We start from the raw sequence: 17,353 nt of genomic DNA on the forward strand, positions 1-17,353 counted from the left end.
AGTTTTCAGGGTTAATTTGCAGAGGTCATCATTAAAAATAAATGCTTTTCCATCAATCTTGGGCCAAAAAAAATGTATCACCAGACTAGTTTTGTAGAGACAGGGGGTTGCTCCTCGCTCTGCGGAGCTGCCAGGGTCCATAACCCCCCCCGAGGGTTCAGAGGCAGGAGGACTTGCTTGCCTGCCAGCTCACCATTACCTCTGGTACGCAGCACGGCGGCCGAGGAGGCCCAGGGGCCCCGTCGGGCAGAAAGCGTTGGCTTGGGGGCCATGACTGGGTGGAAGACAGAGAAGAGAGACATGCGCCAGAAGGAAAGGCAGGGCGGTTTGTGCACAAAGGGCTGTGTAGGAAGATAAGACCAGGTGCCTAAGCTGACAGAGAAAGTTGGGGGTTTTAGCCCTCGATCAGTCTCAGTGATTTATTCAGTGTCCTGAGACTGAAGAGTGGCACCTTGCCCCCACTCACGAGAGCCTCATAGACCACTCTCAAAATGGGAGCTGCTCTCCTCCCACTCCTGCTTTCTACACAGGGACTTTCTGAGGAAAAGTGCCGTGTTTCCAGTCACGTTTCACAGTCAAGCTGCACTTTAAGAGCAGTGAGCAAACCTCAGCGCATCTGGAGATACAGCGTGGTTAAACAACCCGACGTTCAAATAAACATGTTGCTTTTTTGCTTCATTCTCCCCTGGGCCAGCCCCAGGTTTCGCTGAGCTCAGACCTTTTCCTCATGGCTGCCGCTGAGCTCGTCCCCTCCCCAGCGGCTGTCTGAGGAAGGAGGGATGTCCCAGGAGCTGGAAAATCCAGGTCCCCCCTGCTTTAACGGAGGTTGTCCTCCATGACCTTTGCCAAGACACTCCCTCCACCCACTGCTTCTGTCTGGCATTGATGAAAGCAGAAAACACATTTATCTAATAAATGCTCTTGTGAGGATGAAATCTAGCAATGACTGCAAGAGACTTAGATGCCGCATGGTGAAGACCATGTAAGTGTATGGTGAAAGGTAGCTTTACATGAAGGTTACTGCCCTTTGACTAAGCAAGCCCAAATATCCGTATTTTCTGAAGGAGAGAACTTAAAAAGAAGACTCTGGAGGGAGAGGAAAGGGGGAAGCCCCCACAGGACCCTCTGTGGAAGTATTTGCATTGCTCTAAAAGCATGGATTAAAAAAATAGAGGACTTTTGGAGAGATCAGACTATGTCCTTTCTGGCCTCAGAAATATGGATCCCCACATGCTCCAGCAAAGCACATCCTTGACCCCCCCCCCCCCCCCCCCATTTTCTTACCCCAAGGGTTGGGTATGTTGGGTTTGTGAGCCAATTTTTAACTGAATTGAGAAATCCCTCACGTGAAGGCAGCTACGCTATTCTAAACAAGGCTGGAGCGTAATCGGTTTCAGCATGCCGATCTAAATTGCCTACGCAAACACTTTCGTACAGATCTAGCTGCCTCTGCGGGGGGGCCTGATATAAAAGCACGGGGACGGCAAGCACTGCTCTGATCCCCAGTCCTGGGGTGCTGGAGCCGGGAGCTGCAGGCGTGTAATCACCCCTCTGCAGCGTGCACATCTGAAAGTGGTCAGCTCCCAAATCCTCTTGTGAATCAGCCCAAAAAATGGAAACCTTTTGTTTCTGAAATAGGCAAACTCTTGTGATTTTTTTCTGATGATTTCCCCACCCCCCCTAAACTTTTTGGCTGAAGCCTAGTCACTAAATCTGACCCAAACTCAAAAATAGCTTTGGTTGCCAGTGGGGAGGGAAAGGCCTGACTTTAGCGTGATGTTCCAAAAATCTGGGCTTTTGTGTGAATTTAAGTAGGGGGAGGTTGGTTTGGTTTTTTTTAATAGCCTATCAAACCTCATCCTGTCCTAACATTGGAGCATTGCTCAGAGCTGTTTCTGCTTCACTGGTGTTATATACCCAAGAGTTTTGACAAGATGTTAACACAGCGTACTCAGTATGTACTTGGTTCGCAGCAGTTGTTGCTCATTGACATCTCAGCTGCTTTCTAAATGAGCCTTCCAAGTAGGCTCTTCATGATTAAGATTTTAATGTTTCCATGCTAATAAATTTTTTTTTTCAACCGATGACTTCAATGCAAAGGAAAGATCCTTTCTGTGTCCAAACAGGCAACTGAGGTAGAGGGGGGAGAGGTTTTGGGGTTTGCTTTTTAGTTTTGGCTTTAAAAGACAGTTTGAGATGACTCTTTCCATTATGATAAGTCTCTCTCTTTTTCAAATCCCAGACTTTCCTTTTCTAAAATTCTTTCGTTCTGCAAATATCCATATTTGGACTTTCTTAGCCAGGTTATTTTCATCAAAGTTTAAACCAAAAGTTGTTTTTTAAATCTTGGGTGCTGCAGTGTCTGGGAAGGCTATTTTCCCTTCTGTTTGGATAGCTACAAACTCGGGGCTCATTCCTGATTCTCCAGTGCAGAAGCGAGGAGAACATCAGCCCCCAGCAGGATAAAGGGGAGATCCTGCACCTTTGTTTTGGGTCAGCTGTGGACAATCTCTGATTTGTCCCCTTGACTTCTGTGGAGTCACTTCTGAAGAAAGGTTTTAATTGGTATGAGCTGGGGCAGCCATATCAGGTCTTAAGGAAAACAGGGACACTCGTTAAGTACATTAATTGGGTTATAAAAGTTGTCTCTCAGGAAGGAGAGGACAAGCATGATGAATTGAGTTAACAGGAAATGGAGCCAGCCACAATAGTTCTGTGAGACCTGTTCGTGGTCTCCCTCTCAAAACATAACCAACTGCAGCCAAGCGTGACTCCACCATTGTTTTTGAGGTGGCCCTGGTGATTTTTTTACAAGGCTAGTGATAGGATTCCTTGGCACGCAGCCTAGACTCTGCTGCTTCTTTCGTGGGAGGGGGACTGCTGGGTTTTCCCTGCTGTCTCCTGCTGCAGAAGTTGAACTCAACTGCTACGTCGCACTGAAAGCACCCTGGGAATAAAAAGTTTTGTTCCCCTCCGGATGGCTGTCGATATAAGCCAGGGCCCCGAGCTACCGCTGAGCTCACATGTGCATTGCACACAACCAAGGCTTCGCACAAGCGGAGCACTTCATCACTACAAGCACACCGCTGCAGTCGGCAACAGGTCCCATGGAGGGAAGGACGGGATTTTTTTCTCCGTGGGAAATGGGAAAAGCAGCGCAGGGAGGCTGGTGGCGTGACCAAAACCACACAAAGAATCTATGTCGGAGTACAGCTTCGAAGGCACGCATCCTTGGCCAAGTGACACAGGACTGACATAATCCCTGTGCCTCCTGCCCTTCTCCCTCCTAATTCCTGGTTAAGACGGAGCCTGTGGCAGCCTGAGCGCAGCTGGCTGTCTTGTGTGGATCCTCCTTGAGCTGCAAACTGAAGCAGTCCCTTCCAAGTCGGCGATGGTGATGGTTTTCACAGGCTTTACTGGCTAGCTCTGGTCAGTCTTAGAGGTCTGTTGTTAATCTGTCTTCTCAAGCTCGTGACTGCCTTTCAATCAGAGGGAGCACTTTATATCCACTTGCCCATTCATGTAGAGCAATAAAGCCAGAAAGCTTTAAAAAGAAGGGAAGCCAAGTTTCTCCTGTATCTCTGTAGATTCTGCAAATCCTTCGTGGCTGTAAAGAGTTGATCCTGTCTCCTCTGTTGATAACAACACGTGTGTGCTTATGCCATACACCCCTACCAAAGCTCCTCAGCAATTCCTGTTTATTTGACTTGCTTTATAAAGTAAAGCGTCAATTTGAAAATCATTAGGTATTCCTACCAGGAGTCAAAGACCACATTCAGACTGGATTACATGCATGTTTCTTAAAAGTGTTAATGTGCTAATCTGCTGGTTACTTGATCCAGGCAAAATGCCATGATATTCCACATGAGCAAAATACCACGGTTCTTGGAGATTTCATATAAATATTACCCACTGTGTTTCCACATTTGAAGTGTTATACTTGTCTATTAAAATCAACAAGCTGGAACTAGTATCTGGAAATAAGTGATATTACTATTTTATTTATGAACTTCAGATTCAGATTCTTTTTAATAAAATGCCTTACAAATAAGGAACAGAACATGAATCTTACTGTTATTTCATGTATTCCATGTAAATATTTCAGCTATGCCTTGCAGCAATAAAAGCACATTATATACACTCTGCATTACCATTGTGACCAATAATGTTTGACTTACTGTACTGTATTTAGTCCAAAACCAAAACAGAGTCAGGCAACACCGTGGCTGTTATAACAGTACACTCCAAGTAAGGAACTAGGCTTGCAGTGAATAAGGCCTCACACTAAATAAGAGCTTGTTCATTATGAAGCTGTTTGGATTATAGAGTACTCCTGACTCCGTTAAAGAGTAAAAATTTCTTATTTGTGCTCTGGAACAGGGGTGGGATGAGGCCACACAAACAGTAGCCAGTCTGTGATTTTGTGATTCACAGCATGGTCCCTGCTGTTTCTTGCAAAGCAAATGCATGAACGGGTGAATAAGCTGACTTTCGGTACAGTGAGACCCCAGCAGTGAGTCTACAGGTCTCAGACACGTCCAGAACTCTCTCCAGTAGGAACTATAGGGTCACTTCTGCTTTTTTTCTTTTATGCTTAAGCTTAATTATTCCTCAAAGGGCTTGTCCCAACAAGGACCAATGCCCATTACTGTCTAAGGATTTGGGTCTCATTAACTCCCTCTGCTTATTAAAGGGAGCACGAAGACGGACTGCAACACTGTGCAGTCTCTGACTGGGAGAAATCTTCTCTCCGATGAACATGGTGCCAATAGGGATCATGTTTTCTTTCTTCTGTTTACTGTCATGCAATCGAGTTCAAGGTAAAAAAGCCCCCTATTTTTTTCTAGCTCAGCCTCAGATGCTTTTATTGTGGGATTGGGCATATTTTTTTCAGCAAAGTTTCAATGGGGCTGAATGCAGGTGCAGACACCCAGATACCTCTTGGCCTTATAAGCAGGGGCATGCAGTTTATGTTGCTTAGGACTAATGGGGGGAATGTATGTGTGGTTTATAGATCTCTCAATAAACTGTTAAGCTAACACACACTACGAGCCATCTTTTCCTCCTTTTCACCTTTTTTTTGAATCTTATTATATCTTTTTACTAAAATGTCAGGGGAAAAATATTTCTAATTGGTTTAAAATTCCTTCGAACATTTATTTCAGATCAATTCCAAGTTGCTTTTCTTTTCCCCTTCCTCCACTCAGTTAGGCCACTGAACTGAAAAACATTTTCTCAGTGCTACTTCATTGGCTACTATTATACATATACCCATCATTTAAGGCTTAAGTAGAAGTTGACTTATATGCATTCCTTGGATATAGATTTCACTCTGTATGGCTGCCAGAAACTTACATTCATCTTATCAAGAGTATCACATGAGCCATAAGGAGAGAATAGGCCATATATCTTTGTATTCAGTGATAGAGGCTTGGGCCTGCCCATCTGCCATCCCTAAACCCTTGATGCAACCCCTGCTACAGTTGAACTTTAACAAGTGTCTTTTATGCAGAGCTTATTCAGAGTGGACGTGGGATAAGAGGTAGGCTAGAAAACCACCTCCAGTTTAGAGACAGATGTGCAGCTAATGATGTCACAGCTGGTAAGACATCAGGCTTAGGGGATTGATAACAGCGTACAGAGCCTTTTCTTTTGGATCATATTTTGCTCAAGATGCCAGTACTTACAGTAGAAAATTACCATCTGAGATCCATTTGTGACATCTGGTAAATGAGTGATGCAACCTTATCTCCTTTCTGAGCACGTCAAGGATCTGCAGTGTCTGACCAACATTGCTAGCCCTGCTGGTAGCCTCGATTGCCACGGTGAAAATATTCAGCCATCGGGTCCCCCAGCACACGTGCTCCTCTGTCCATCTGCTCCAGCACATGGCCCAGGCTCGTGTTCCCTGAACCCGTTTTAGTTTTGGTACCTAAGTAATAAGCCTTGTAGGAGACTTGCCTGCTCAATGGAAGCTCTCTTAGAGGGTGACTCAGCCCACAAAAGGAAGGGGTGTGCTGGTCTGTCTGCAGGGATTACTGGAGGAGCCTTGGGTCTCTGGACTCCTTGCCGAGGGATCTCATGCAGATGTCTAAAATTAGGGGAGGTGAAACCAGGCCTTGGTCTCTATGGCTTCAAAGTCAAGAGTTTTTCATGAGCACTGAATTTATTAAAAGATATTGGGACACAGGTACAGCGAGGCTGCAAGTTCAGCGACAGAAGAAGGGGATTTTATAACCCATTTTAATGTCACAAGAAACTCTTATTCATGGAGGATCCTATGCTGCAGTAAGAGCAACCCATATTTTCTTGATATACCCCCTTTGTTCAGTCCTCTGTGAACCCAACTGTTCTTTGGACATGAAATGAAAAAACCTCTCCAAGCTCTGACTTAGATGGTGTTAGAACTTCAGCTCTCTTGAGGAACAAAATTAAATAGCCACACACAGACTAAAATGGTAACATCAGCCAGAGCTCATCAGCATGTAACCAAGGCTGCATTGTTCTTCCCTTCCTCACTGCCAATAATTTTTTGGTCTAAAGATATTCTGCTATAATTAATTTCCTGTGCCTAAGAAATTCTGTCCAGGATGCCAGAATATCTAAATCTGATAATTACTTCCACTGGCCCACTTGGCACAACTCACCGTTATCTGTTTAAGCTCCCAATTAAATCTTGCAGCGCAGAAGTGATGCTAACATTGGTTTAGGGCATCACTAAAGTCAAGCAGAAGACAGCTTTGCAGGTTCCATTGGAATGGCGATGTCTTGACGTCAAGGTGGCAGCCTCGGTCAAAGCCCATCACTGACTCATAGAAAAATTTCTGTCAAGCTTGCTGTTAGTTAATATTTATTTCTGCACAGCTGAGGCTTGGATTGGCTTTCCAGTGCCATTGGAGTGAATTGGTAGGGGAAAATCAGCGTTTAAAGGTTTTGTAGCTTGGGTGAGTGGATCTCTGAGTTATCAGAAATCTGTTGCAATCCAGCTGAGATAAAACAATCAAGTTTTCACATAGGTATAACTCCTTAACGATGCCCTTTCCCTGCAGCTATTCAATATTTTGTTTCAATTCGTAGGGCTCTTAAATTGAGTTAGCAATACAGCATAATCCTGGAGCTATCCTGTCTCTAATCCTATAACAATACATTTTGTCATTTCAAAAAATGGTCTTTTTTTTTTTTTTTTTGTTTGTCCCAAAGGCAAAGTCATGTCATGCTCCAGGAATGTGTCTACTGCAGCCAAAAGAGGAAATCCAACTAACCAAAACGTTATCAGCAATTAACAAAAGAGTTTAATGATTTTTTTCAGCATTTCAGAAGAAAGAAAATAAAACACCAGCTCAGACTAAGTCCATTTAACTGCATTAGACTCTGGTATACTGCCAATATTCTTTATAACGGAGATTTAGAAGTTAATAGTATTGGAGATTAGAAATTGGTGTCAGTTACAGAACTGTGCAAAGTGATTTCTTTGCATTAAGACATAACAGCTGAAATGAATAAAATACATTTCTTTCTTATTTTTTTCATCTAGCTGTAATTGCAGTTTTGGCATGCTGGGCAAATCTCTTCATCCTGGTGGGATGGCCTCATTCCTCACTCAAAGAATACCAGGAAAAATTTTAAAAAAGGAAATGGATATCATGGTTTATCCTGGAAAAAACAACCCAAACCACCAGTCCCTCCTCCACCCGCTTTGCGTGTAGCACAGAAAACTCTGCTTAAAAAACAACCAAACAAAAGGAGACTCCTGGCCTGCGTCAGCGCAAGAGCTGAACCTGCTCTTGCCAGACTCACAGCTGGTGAAGGCTGGTGTCTGCGGGCTGGCCTCGAGCTGCCGCGTCGTACCCTCGGGGCTGGGGCTCTCGCCGCCGAAACCATCGCCACCATCCTGAGATGCTTTGGCGGTACCAGATCTGGCCCCAGGTCTTCCCCATGTAAACCTGGAGCCAAACCTCCCCTGACTGCCAGCAGGCACGGCTGAACATGCCTGCTCCTCTAGCTGGGTTTGTAGAAAAAAATGCTAGCCACGACTCACGGGGGATGGAAAGCTTCGCAGCCGCTCACGAAGAGGGAGGCACAAAGATCTGCATAGGTATGTTTTCATGCTCTCCTATAGCAATTCACAGCTATAGCTAAAAATACTACATAAGAACCTTTAAAGTTGCCCAAAAGCTCTTAATTAAAGTTGCTGGGGGAAAAAAAAAAATCACAGAAAACCCATTGATTAGGTTCAATAGGGCCTTGTTTTTAAAAATGGAATTTGGGGCCCCAGAGTAACCCTTTAAACTGATCTTTGTCAAATACCTCAGTGATTCAGCACGTGCCATTCCACATTGAGGATTTATTACAAACTTAATAACATAAGTAATTTTAATAGACTGAGTGTGTGCACATGTGTGTGTGCGTGCATGCTCGTAAGGGATTATAGTTTTCCAACTACTAATTTCCTTGCAAATTAAAATGTTAATATTCGACACACACTTGAAAGTCCCCCAACAACAAACAAAAGTTAAGCTGAGTTGTTAGCACACAGAGAAAGTACAGAAAACTTGCCAACATCACTGATTTGAGTTTTATGTAACTAATAGCTTATAAACACTTAATTGGAATCTGTGCAAAAATGTGTTTCTGGGCTGAAACCACCTGCCACGTCCGGTCTCGGATAAATGCTACCTGCTGAGGATCAGCCTTTGACAAACACGTGGGCAAATCGGTTCTTAGTCCGGCAAAGTGCCACCCGACAGCAGAGCGAGTCCTGCCTCGCAGAGGACTGCAGGGTTTGGATCACAGATAAAAAGAAGCCCGTGCTGTAGCAGATGCAGCTGTGGTCCAGATAGGAGTGTTTTTTGTGGCTGTTTAACAAGGACTGTCTCTTATCAGGAAAGCACTCATTAACCATTCTTATTTATTAGTAATGCCAGGCAGGGCAAGATAGAAAAATTATTTTTATTTAGGAAAAAGAGTAACAGTACTGTGGCATGTGAAACAATAACCATTAGCGAGTTCTTAATGGGCAAGTAAAGCATGCTTTATATGTTACAAATGGGTTTATGTTCAAAAATTGATTTCAATGCTGATCTTCAGGTAATACACCTTCGCACAAAGCTGAATAGCCACGGGAAGGCCCCTTGCGCACGTGAGCAGCTTTACACGGGAGTAGTCATACCCGCATGTGTAGGGACCCCTGGCAAGGGCCAGGTCCTGCTTGCCCCCGTTGGACTCCCGGCCCCAAGCAGGACCATCCTTGCTTTAGCAGAGGCTCTGGCAAGATGCAAGAGGCCCTTTAGTGAGGATCCTTTGGAGAATGTGCTTGGAGGACTTGCTTGGGAACGTGTATCGTACCGGGATGGCCCTGCAGGAGGAAGAGCATCATCATCCCCTGTCATTTCCTAAATCAGACCCATAACAGTGTTACCAGAAAGCCATGTTATAGAGCACTTTCTATCTTGGAGGCGTTTGGCATGCTCTGATTACTGATTAGATCCTGCTTTATCTTTGCATGATTCAATAGGAAAACAAACTCTGTTTTTTACAATGCAGTACATAGCTTTTCTGGGAAGTTTATGAGCAGACTTTGGAGCTGAGTATGATTTTCAGTAATGGCAAAGAGTAAACATGAATAAAGCAGTATTTGATTTATAAACCTGTTTAGACAGAAAAGACGCTCCTCAGCTGTGCTGTAGGACAATGCAGCCCTTGGCCACGCCGAGCTGTGCGGGGCCCCGTGCGGCAAGCTTTTTTGTTTCTTGCCAAAGAAAACCTTTGCCTGCTCTGGGACAGGCTGCAACCTGGGCTCCTCAGAGAGCAATTCACTGCTAGCGCTGGGAAGCGAGCGGCAGAAGGTAGGAACGTGGCAAAGGCTTCTGCTGAGGCTTTGCTCTTCGTGGCCTGAAGAAATGCAGATTCAAGCGAAGAGCACCGGGACGAAAGGAAAGAATTTGGGACCTCTGGCCAGCCCCATCTCTGCCCTGAGGATGGATCAGAGGCAGCGGTCATACGGCCCTACTGGCGTATACCAAATCCTGGGCTGTGGGTCCACACAAGAGCATTTTGCATCAGACCAGCGCTGCAGAAAAATCAAATGTAGCCCTCCTAACGCGATGGCCTCAAATCCCCAAGTGACTGTCTGCCACATCCTTGCTCCCCATCAGTGCCCGGGATTGATGGAGGTACGGCTGCAGCCCAGGGTGGGGAGAGTTTTCTATGCATGTCAGGGGAAGGAATAGCATCTCTGAGGGCCAGGGAGAAAAGTGGGACTGTGGCAGCCTGGGTGTAGGTTGGCTCAAGGTTCTCCAGAAGCCCATCGCCTGCTCCAACAAGAGACAGAGTAACCTTAGAAGCGCTTTCCTGACACCTGCTTCAGGATGGGATGAAACCTCTCTGGGAGAGAGTGTCTCTCTCATTTGACCATTAGCTATTTTATGCCAGTTTAAATTTTGTGCTACACTAGTACATGCTCTATTTAATTATATGTGAATTCTATCAAAACAATAATTTCACTGTCTGAAAAAAGAGGTGGTTTTCTTCTTGGAATGAAATACCATGGAATTTAAACAATTGGAGTTTTGTTCTGATTTGGAGTGGAAACAAGCTTGAACATGTCAAAATATGTCCAGAAATGGCAATTCCATTTTTTGACCAGCTCTATTGCCAATGCTTACTATTTCCCTGGAAATACCTAAAATATTTGTTGTATTTTTTTAAGATCCAGCATATCTTTTTCCAAAACAAAATTTTTTATCTTAAATGGGTGCAGAGAAGAAGTAAAAAATATATCCCACCCCTGTGAGTCCAAATCAGGAAAATTAGGAAACCCTACTTTTACAGGCGTATTAATAGTCAATGATTTCTGGGCCAGCCTCTTGGTTTTGCAAGGCTTGTTGCCTGATTTTTAAACATTTGCAGTTGTTTTCTTCTTCCTCACAGGACCCAGACAGTGTCGATCAGAGGGAAGGCACAGGGTTTGCTCAATAAAACCATCTTCCCCATAGGAGCAAAGGGGTTATTAGTGAGCTTGCAGAAGTACAAGGAAGCTGACAGTTACATGGATGTTTTGCATTAGGAAAGCCTGAAATCTTGGGTGCTATCTGCTCAGAATTCCCTGCATTGTTTTCCAGCCACCAAAACACCGTTTTGCTAATTTTCTGGGTTTTGCTCCAGCAATGTGATCTTCCTGACAGTTTCTAGGTCATTCTCCGAGGTGAAACGCAGCCCCCAAAGGTGTCGTGACACGTGCTGCATTTCCATAGCCTCATGGCATATGCAAGCTAAAGCCAAGAAAGTAAGGGAAGGAAGAGGCTCGTGGCGCTTTTCCCCACCACCAAGGGTGAGCAGGACCCTCGGAGAGGGTTCGGAGCCCACTCAATGGCTGGGTGTGCGCTATGCCAGGAGGAAGGCGTTAGACGAGGGAAGGGCTTGGCCGTGGTCTCCCATCTGGAAGGGAGTGGGAAGGGAGGTGGGAGAGGGGCTGGGACGGGCAACCAGTGCGCAGACACCCAGCCTGCAGCAGAGACCTCGGCTTCTCTGTCCAAGGCTTGGGAGAGGAGGGAGGACCGGATTCCCCTTCCCTCTGCAAATCTTGCTCTGCTGCCTGCAGGGAGACCTCGGGGTCTTGGCACGAAGGCCAAGCCGCCTGGTCCTCGAGGTGTCAGGGAGGGCTGAGCTGAGGCGAGGAGGAGAGAGGCCAAGGGCTGCGTGGACCCCACAGCCCCCCGTGTCCTTGCTGGCTGTCTCTCTCGTGTAATGCTCCCAGCCTGGTTTTGCTCTGCTTGCCCAGGGCAGTTTCCACACTTCGAGCATTTCCCCCGAAGCAAGGGAGGAGGGAGGCACCAAGGTGGCGTCCAAATAATTGTGCCACGGACTCTTTTTTAATACCCCTGGCTTGCTATACAAAGTGAGGACTGAGTCCATAAGGCTTTTTCAGATATTATGGCCAGTCTCATGGTAAGAGACCTGGCTTTCACCCAAGAAAGGGGAATAACACAACTTGAAGAGCCCTTTACGGCTGGGGCTTCATACAGCGTAAACTTGGGATTAGATGTTTCAGGCAGTGCAAATGCATGGACTTGTAATGTGTCTGCTCGGGTCTCAGCTAATCCCAACAGGTGCCATGCAGACATACTGCACATTAAAAATTTGTCGTGGGGATGAGGATAAAAATAGCAAGGGGCTGGGAGAAAAAGTACATTTTAAAAGCGATTTTCCCCCTCACAGAAATGCTGGACTTGCAAAGAAAGTTCTCTCCCGCACAAGAACCACATGCACTAATTTTATTTATGTTCATATGCAGTTTGGAGGAGAGTCTCAAATATGCCGATCCAGCATTGTTGGATTTAAAGAAATTAATAAAAACAACTCCAAGCAGCTGGTTGAAACAATTATGCTTTTCACAGAAAGCCTTGCAGACTGCACAGAAAGTTATGAAAATAATCCTTTCAATTAGTGTGTGGTCAGTGCACCTGCAAAGGAGACTTGTCCAAGTAAAAGTATCAACTAGTGTCAATGAGAACAATTCATGAATTCATCATGAGGGCCTTTTTCTATTACCACATTTACACAGATGTGAATCCCCGGGGTGCAGACACCAGAAGGGTAACCCTACTGTAATCCAAAGAGCATGAGAAACATGAGTTCAGATCAGGAAAGCTATTAATTTTTGTGTATATTTGACTTCAGCATCCTTTCCCCCCTTGCACACGCTGCATTTAATAATCATATCTATCTACCTTCCCTGCACTGCCCAGCTCTCTAGAAAGAAATAACATATTATTCCTGGTGAAAAATGACATCAGCTAAAGGACTCTAGAATACCAAAGGGATTTACAGCTCTGTAATTTTATCACCTGTACCATAGCTGTAAATGAGTTCATCAAGCTGGTAGAATAATACTGGTATTATAGTCTGGTTTTAACCCACTGGTGCTGTGTGCCTGCATCATATTATATATTGCCCAACTGGTCATCACAGCAGAGTGACATTAGAGGGGGACAAGTGAATAATTTGAAGAAAAATGTTGAAAGAATGCGAAGTCCTAAAGCAAAAATAGCTGAGATGAAAGTAGAAGTTGCGCAAAGCGTATAACATGTCTTCTTTGTCTTGTTCTACAATTTTCTTTTGCAATTATGTAAGAAACTCATATTTCTGTAATAAATAAAGCTTGCACCAAATTATAACAACTCTATACATTTGCTCTACAGTATGAATAAAACTGCCGAGTTTGTAGCTCAATAAACATACAGCAAAGTCCTGAAACAGTATAAAACATGAAGGATAGAGAAGGGGAAGGCTGTGATGTTTATCAGCAGCTTGTGGGCAGGGGACATTATTTTAATTAAGGTATGTATCTATTGACTTCTTCTGTATCTGAGTATAGTATCCTAGTGGTTGCAGCATATAAAGTAAAGGCCAGCAGGGTGTATGTCAAAAAGCCAGGCCACAAAGGGATTGCTCTGCTATCAAAGACCTCTGTACATTTTGAACATTTAGTTTATCCAAATTGTTTTAACGTTTTTTTCCCAGCGAAAAACACAATACTGGCAGTGGTGAGGCTCTGTAAAAAGTGCTGTTCTTTATATTTGGCTACTCGTAGCACATTTTCCTTTTAATTTTTAATTGATAACTAATAAAAACGCCTATTGGTATGATATGGTACATGCTTCCTGATGGCCTCTTTTTTGTAGTCCATGCAAAAAAAGGCAAATAGAGGTATTTATTTGCAATGTGTTCTCTGTTGTGCGCTCAGGCCAGCGAGAAAGCCCCGACCAGCCCTAACGCCCGTGATTGAGCTGTGCCCTGGGATTTGCTGCACCGTAAATACGGGAGTCGAGGAATCTCCAGAGCTGCTGGATGTCAGTGACACCCCTGATATTGGAAAATCGACTCCATCTCCACCTCCAGGGAGGGGGCCGGGATGCAGCAGGACCACACTGTCCATCTCCTAGTGAGCAGTATGCGTGCTAGCCGAGGGGAGGACGAAGGGACTATGTAAACCACGAGTCCCGTTTGGAGCTGTTAAATGGTATGTAGAAAGCACTGAACGAAAACAACGCAGTGGGACAAATCTCTCCTTCACGACTCCAGGGAAGTTAATGTGTCTCCATCAGCATGGAGGAGACTGGACTTTAGTACCTGCTGGTCAAACCAGGAAAATGAGATAGTAAAGCTTTGTCTCACTCAATCTGGAGAGCGTTTTGCCTTCAGTCAGTAGGATTCAGGGGTGTTAATGAGGGCAGGGTTCGGTCCAGGGATTTTATTTCCCCACTTGTCTTTTGCTGGAAAAGAGGCCGAGTTTCACAGTGCTTTGTCCCTGGAGAAGTCATTTGCACCTGTGCAACGTGTAGGCAGCCCTGCCAAATCGCAGGGAGAAGCATCTGCGATGCCAAATGGGCCTCGCAGATTTCTTATTTAGCAATCACATCTTAGCACATTTTTCCTTCTCCCCGATGTATCTATTCAGCTCATTTGAAAGGGGTGCTTCGCAGCATTTGAAAGCTGTTTTGCACAATCGCAGATGCAAGCAGTCCTGCAAGTGCTGAGAGCAGAGCTCGCCAGAGGAGCCGAAGCACAACATTCACTTCAAGTGTACGCTGGCAAGCAATTTCTCGTGGATCTCAACAAAAGATGAGCTGCAAGGGATTTAACCCATCCTCCTCCTTCCCCAAGACTGCTGTTAAGACTCAGGCCATGGGGGGAAACGGTGAGTGCTTCCAGACTGTTAATCACGGCGTGTTTACAGACTTGGAAACCAGAATTAAAGACCCTTGGAAACCCAAACCTCGACATTTCTAGGCCCGATTCGGTATTGTTTTGTCCCCGGAGCAGTTGCTTACATCTGCGCAGAAACCTGCCATGGTGATTTGGCAGGGCTTTACAGCCCCGCTGCGCAGGTGCAAATGGCTGCTGGGGAGCCGTCGCGAGGAACCAAACCCTCTGTACCCCTGCCAAGGTGAACACGATCGCGGCCGCCGGAGATGCGAGCTGAAAGAGCTGTTCCATACGTGACCTCCTTTCATCGCCCTTTCGCGGCCATCTCGGAAAGCTGACTGCTGGGCTGAGATAGCTTTACGCTTTTTCTTTTACAGCTGGTTGGAAGGGTTTGGGGTTTTTTTTACCCTTTTGTTTTTAAGTGAAATGAAGAACCATTGAAATCTACGCTTTTCCAGAGGAGATTTGACAAACAGATTTTTTAAATATATCATCGAAGTTCTCTGAGCACTTTATTTCAGCGCTGAAAGAAACACCAGCTGATCCTATTGTGTGACAGCTAGTCTCTGTTCAAAATTCAAATTGGATATAGTTATTTTTTGTAATTTATAATGGCGGTAAAAATACCATATTTTGAACATACTGAAATCTGTAAATGACTCAAGGCAATTGAGGCGGTCTGGTTGAGGCTAAAGCTGACACTTCCTACCCATGGGCTCTTCTGACTATCCATGGAACTGCACTCCTACAGAGAAAACTTCCCTTACTTCTGAAAAGGCCTGGAAAAACATCACAAAAATAGCTTTACCCATTTTCTTAGTTTAGTTCTACAGAATTAGTCCTTTCATTTTAGTCATATAACTGGATTCTGTAACTATGCAATACATCAACTTGCCAGAGATGAAAATTCACGTCATTCTGATGCCTCAATGTGAGACCATCTCTCCTGAAAGATTGCTGTTGGAGTTCCTCTTTTTGCAAAAATCAGATCCAGGAAAGATAAAATGTGCTCTACGGTACATGCTGGGGAGTGGGTATGTAATCCAGAAAGTCCTACAGAGGCACACGTTTATCATTTCAATGGCTGAATGGAAAGTTCAACACTTGTTTCAGGTAAAACTGAACTGACTTCAGCTTGTTCTCAAACCAGAAAATGTCAAAATACAGTGCTTGACCTTTCCCGAATTATTTCCCCTCCTTTCTTCTTGTTTTCTTTCCACCACCTAGAAGTCAAAGCCCTGTGCTGGATTTGACCTTACCTCGCAAGTAGTTTTTGGAGCCCTGAAATGGCACCGTTTGGTGAATACAGGGCTTTTCCTTGGGCTCCGGAGGGGCTGCAGCTGGTCCAGGGCCAGGCACAGAAGACGGGCAGAGGAGGAGGCGTCCCTCCATCGTCGCCGCTGGGCACAACACGGCAGCCCGGCCACCAGCATCACGTCCCCCCCCCGGGCGGACTGGGGCGAGGGTCCACCTCCTCCTCCCTGCCAGCAGCCCTCTCCGCTGGGTGGGCAAGGGGAGCTCGCTTCGCTTTCTGCCGTAACGGGCTGGAGGCTGCAGCGAGTCCCTGCTTCGGGAAGGGGCCACAGGTCGGGTCCTGCAGCTGCTGTAAATAGTCGCAGCACTATTTAATTCAATGCAGCCTTTATTTACATCAGCTGATCTGGCCCCACTTCTCCTGTTTTCCTGTGCTTGTTTCCTTTAAGATGTATTTTTATAGCCTTGTAAAACACCACTGTATATTCCTGTATAAGCTAGTAAAGATATAAGCACAATGCGATTCTGCGGTTGTTATTACAGCAGCGCCTGAAAAGGGACCGCAGTGTGCCAGGGTCTGTGCTGCTCTCTGAGTGACGGAGAGTTCGTGTCCAAAACAGGCAGGGCGAGCAGCGGGGGGAGAGAGGAGAGGATGGGAATGGCCCAGCCAGGAGAGGAGAGGTGAGGCAGCAGGAGCCGGGGGCCAAAAGGAATGAAGCTGAGATGAAGAGCCGTGAGCCGGAGGGGGAGATGGGGTTTGGAGCAAACAGCAGTCAAAGGCTGAATACGGCCAGTGAAAACTGTGCAAAATACTCCGACATCTGACTCAGCTGCTTCTGCAGCTGTTCTGCCTGCGCCGGGCTCCTTCCTCCCTTTCCCTTCCCAAAGGCCACGTGGCCACGGTGGGAACGGGGGAGAGCAGGGGAGAGGAACAGGGCGAGAGCACACCCCCCCCCGCCCCAAGAGGTAAGGAGGACTTCTCCCTGAAAAGCTTTGGGTCCAGCCACTGAAGGGAGGCAGACGGCTCTTCAGAGCCCCAAATGCCCTCCTCCTGCTTTTCTGCCCTCTTCGCCACCTTTTAATGCTGCCTGGGGCTCCCCAGCCGCCTGAGCAAAGTACTAGAAATAAACTCTGGCAGAGGTCTTGGTTACTGTGTGCAGGTTTGACCCACGTGCCCTCCTGAGGGAAACCTTTCCTCTACCCAGAAGAAAAGGAGAATATGCTGCAAAACAACCAACCTACCTCCGAGGCCCCCCGTATTCAGAAGGAAGGACCTACCTCAGCTGGGAAAGTTGGGCAGGATAAGCAAAAGAGCAGGAGGTGATTTTTTTTTTACCATGTTTTGATCTGGTTCAGACTGTGTTGCTCTGTGCCTGGGCATCTGGGGTGCAAT

At 45.8% G+C, this 17,353-nt stretch overlaps 1 protein-coding gene across 1 annotated transcript; it reads left to right on the forward strand.

The window, feature by feature from the left end:
* The first annotated feature begins 15,310 nt into the window (after positions 1 to 15,310).
* LOC115338014 lies at positions 15,311 to 16,453 on the forward strand. The gene is made up of 2 exons (XM_030006423.1): positions 15,311 to 15,819; positions 15,934 to 16,453. The coding sequence occupies exons 1-2, from the start codon at positions 15,583 to 15,585 to the stop codon at positions 16,333 to 16,335; spliced, it is 639 nt and encodes a 212-aa protein (XP_029862283.1). The 5' UTR covers positions 15,311 to 15,582; the 3' UTR covers positions 16,336 to 16,453.
* Positions 16,454 to 17,353: the final 900 nt, after the last annotated feature.

This window comes from Aquila chrysaetos, chromosome 2 (assembly GCF_900496995.4).
Source record: "Aquila chrysaetos chrysaetos chromosome 2, bAquChr1.4, whole genome shotgun sequence".
Taxonomy (NCBI): domain Eukaryota; kingdom Metazoa; phylum Chordata; class Aves; order Accipitriformes; family Accipitridae; genus Aquila; species Aquila chrysaetos.

What these genes read in the sequence shown, in the direction of transcription:
- LOC115338014 (XM_030006423.1), top strand. Translation starts at nt 15,583, where the DNA reads ATGCAATACATCAACTTGCCAGAGATGAAAATTCACGTCATTCTGATG. An exon ending in AAGTTCAACACTTGTTTCAG is followed by an intron (nt 15,820 to 15,933) that starts GTAAAACTGAAC and finishes TCCACCACCTAG; the next exon opens with AAGTCAAAGCCCTGTGCTGG.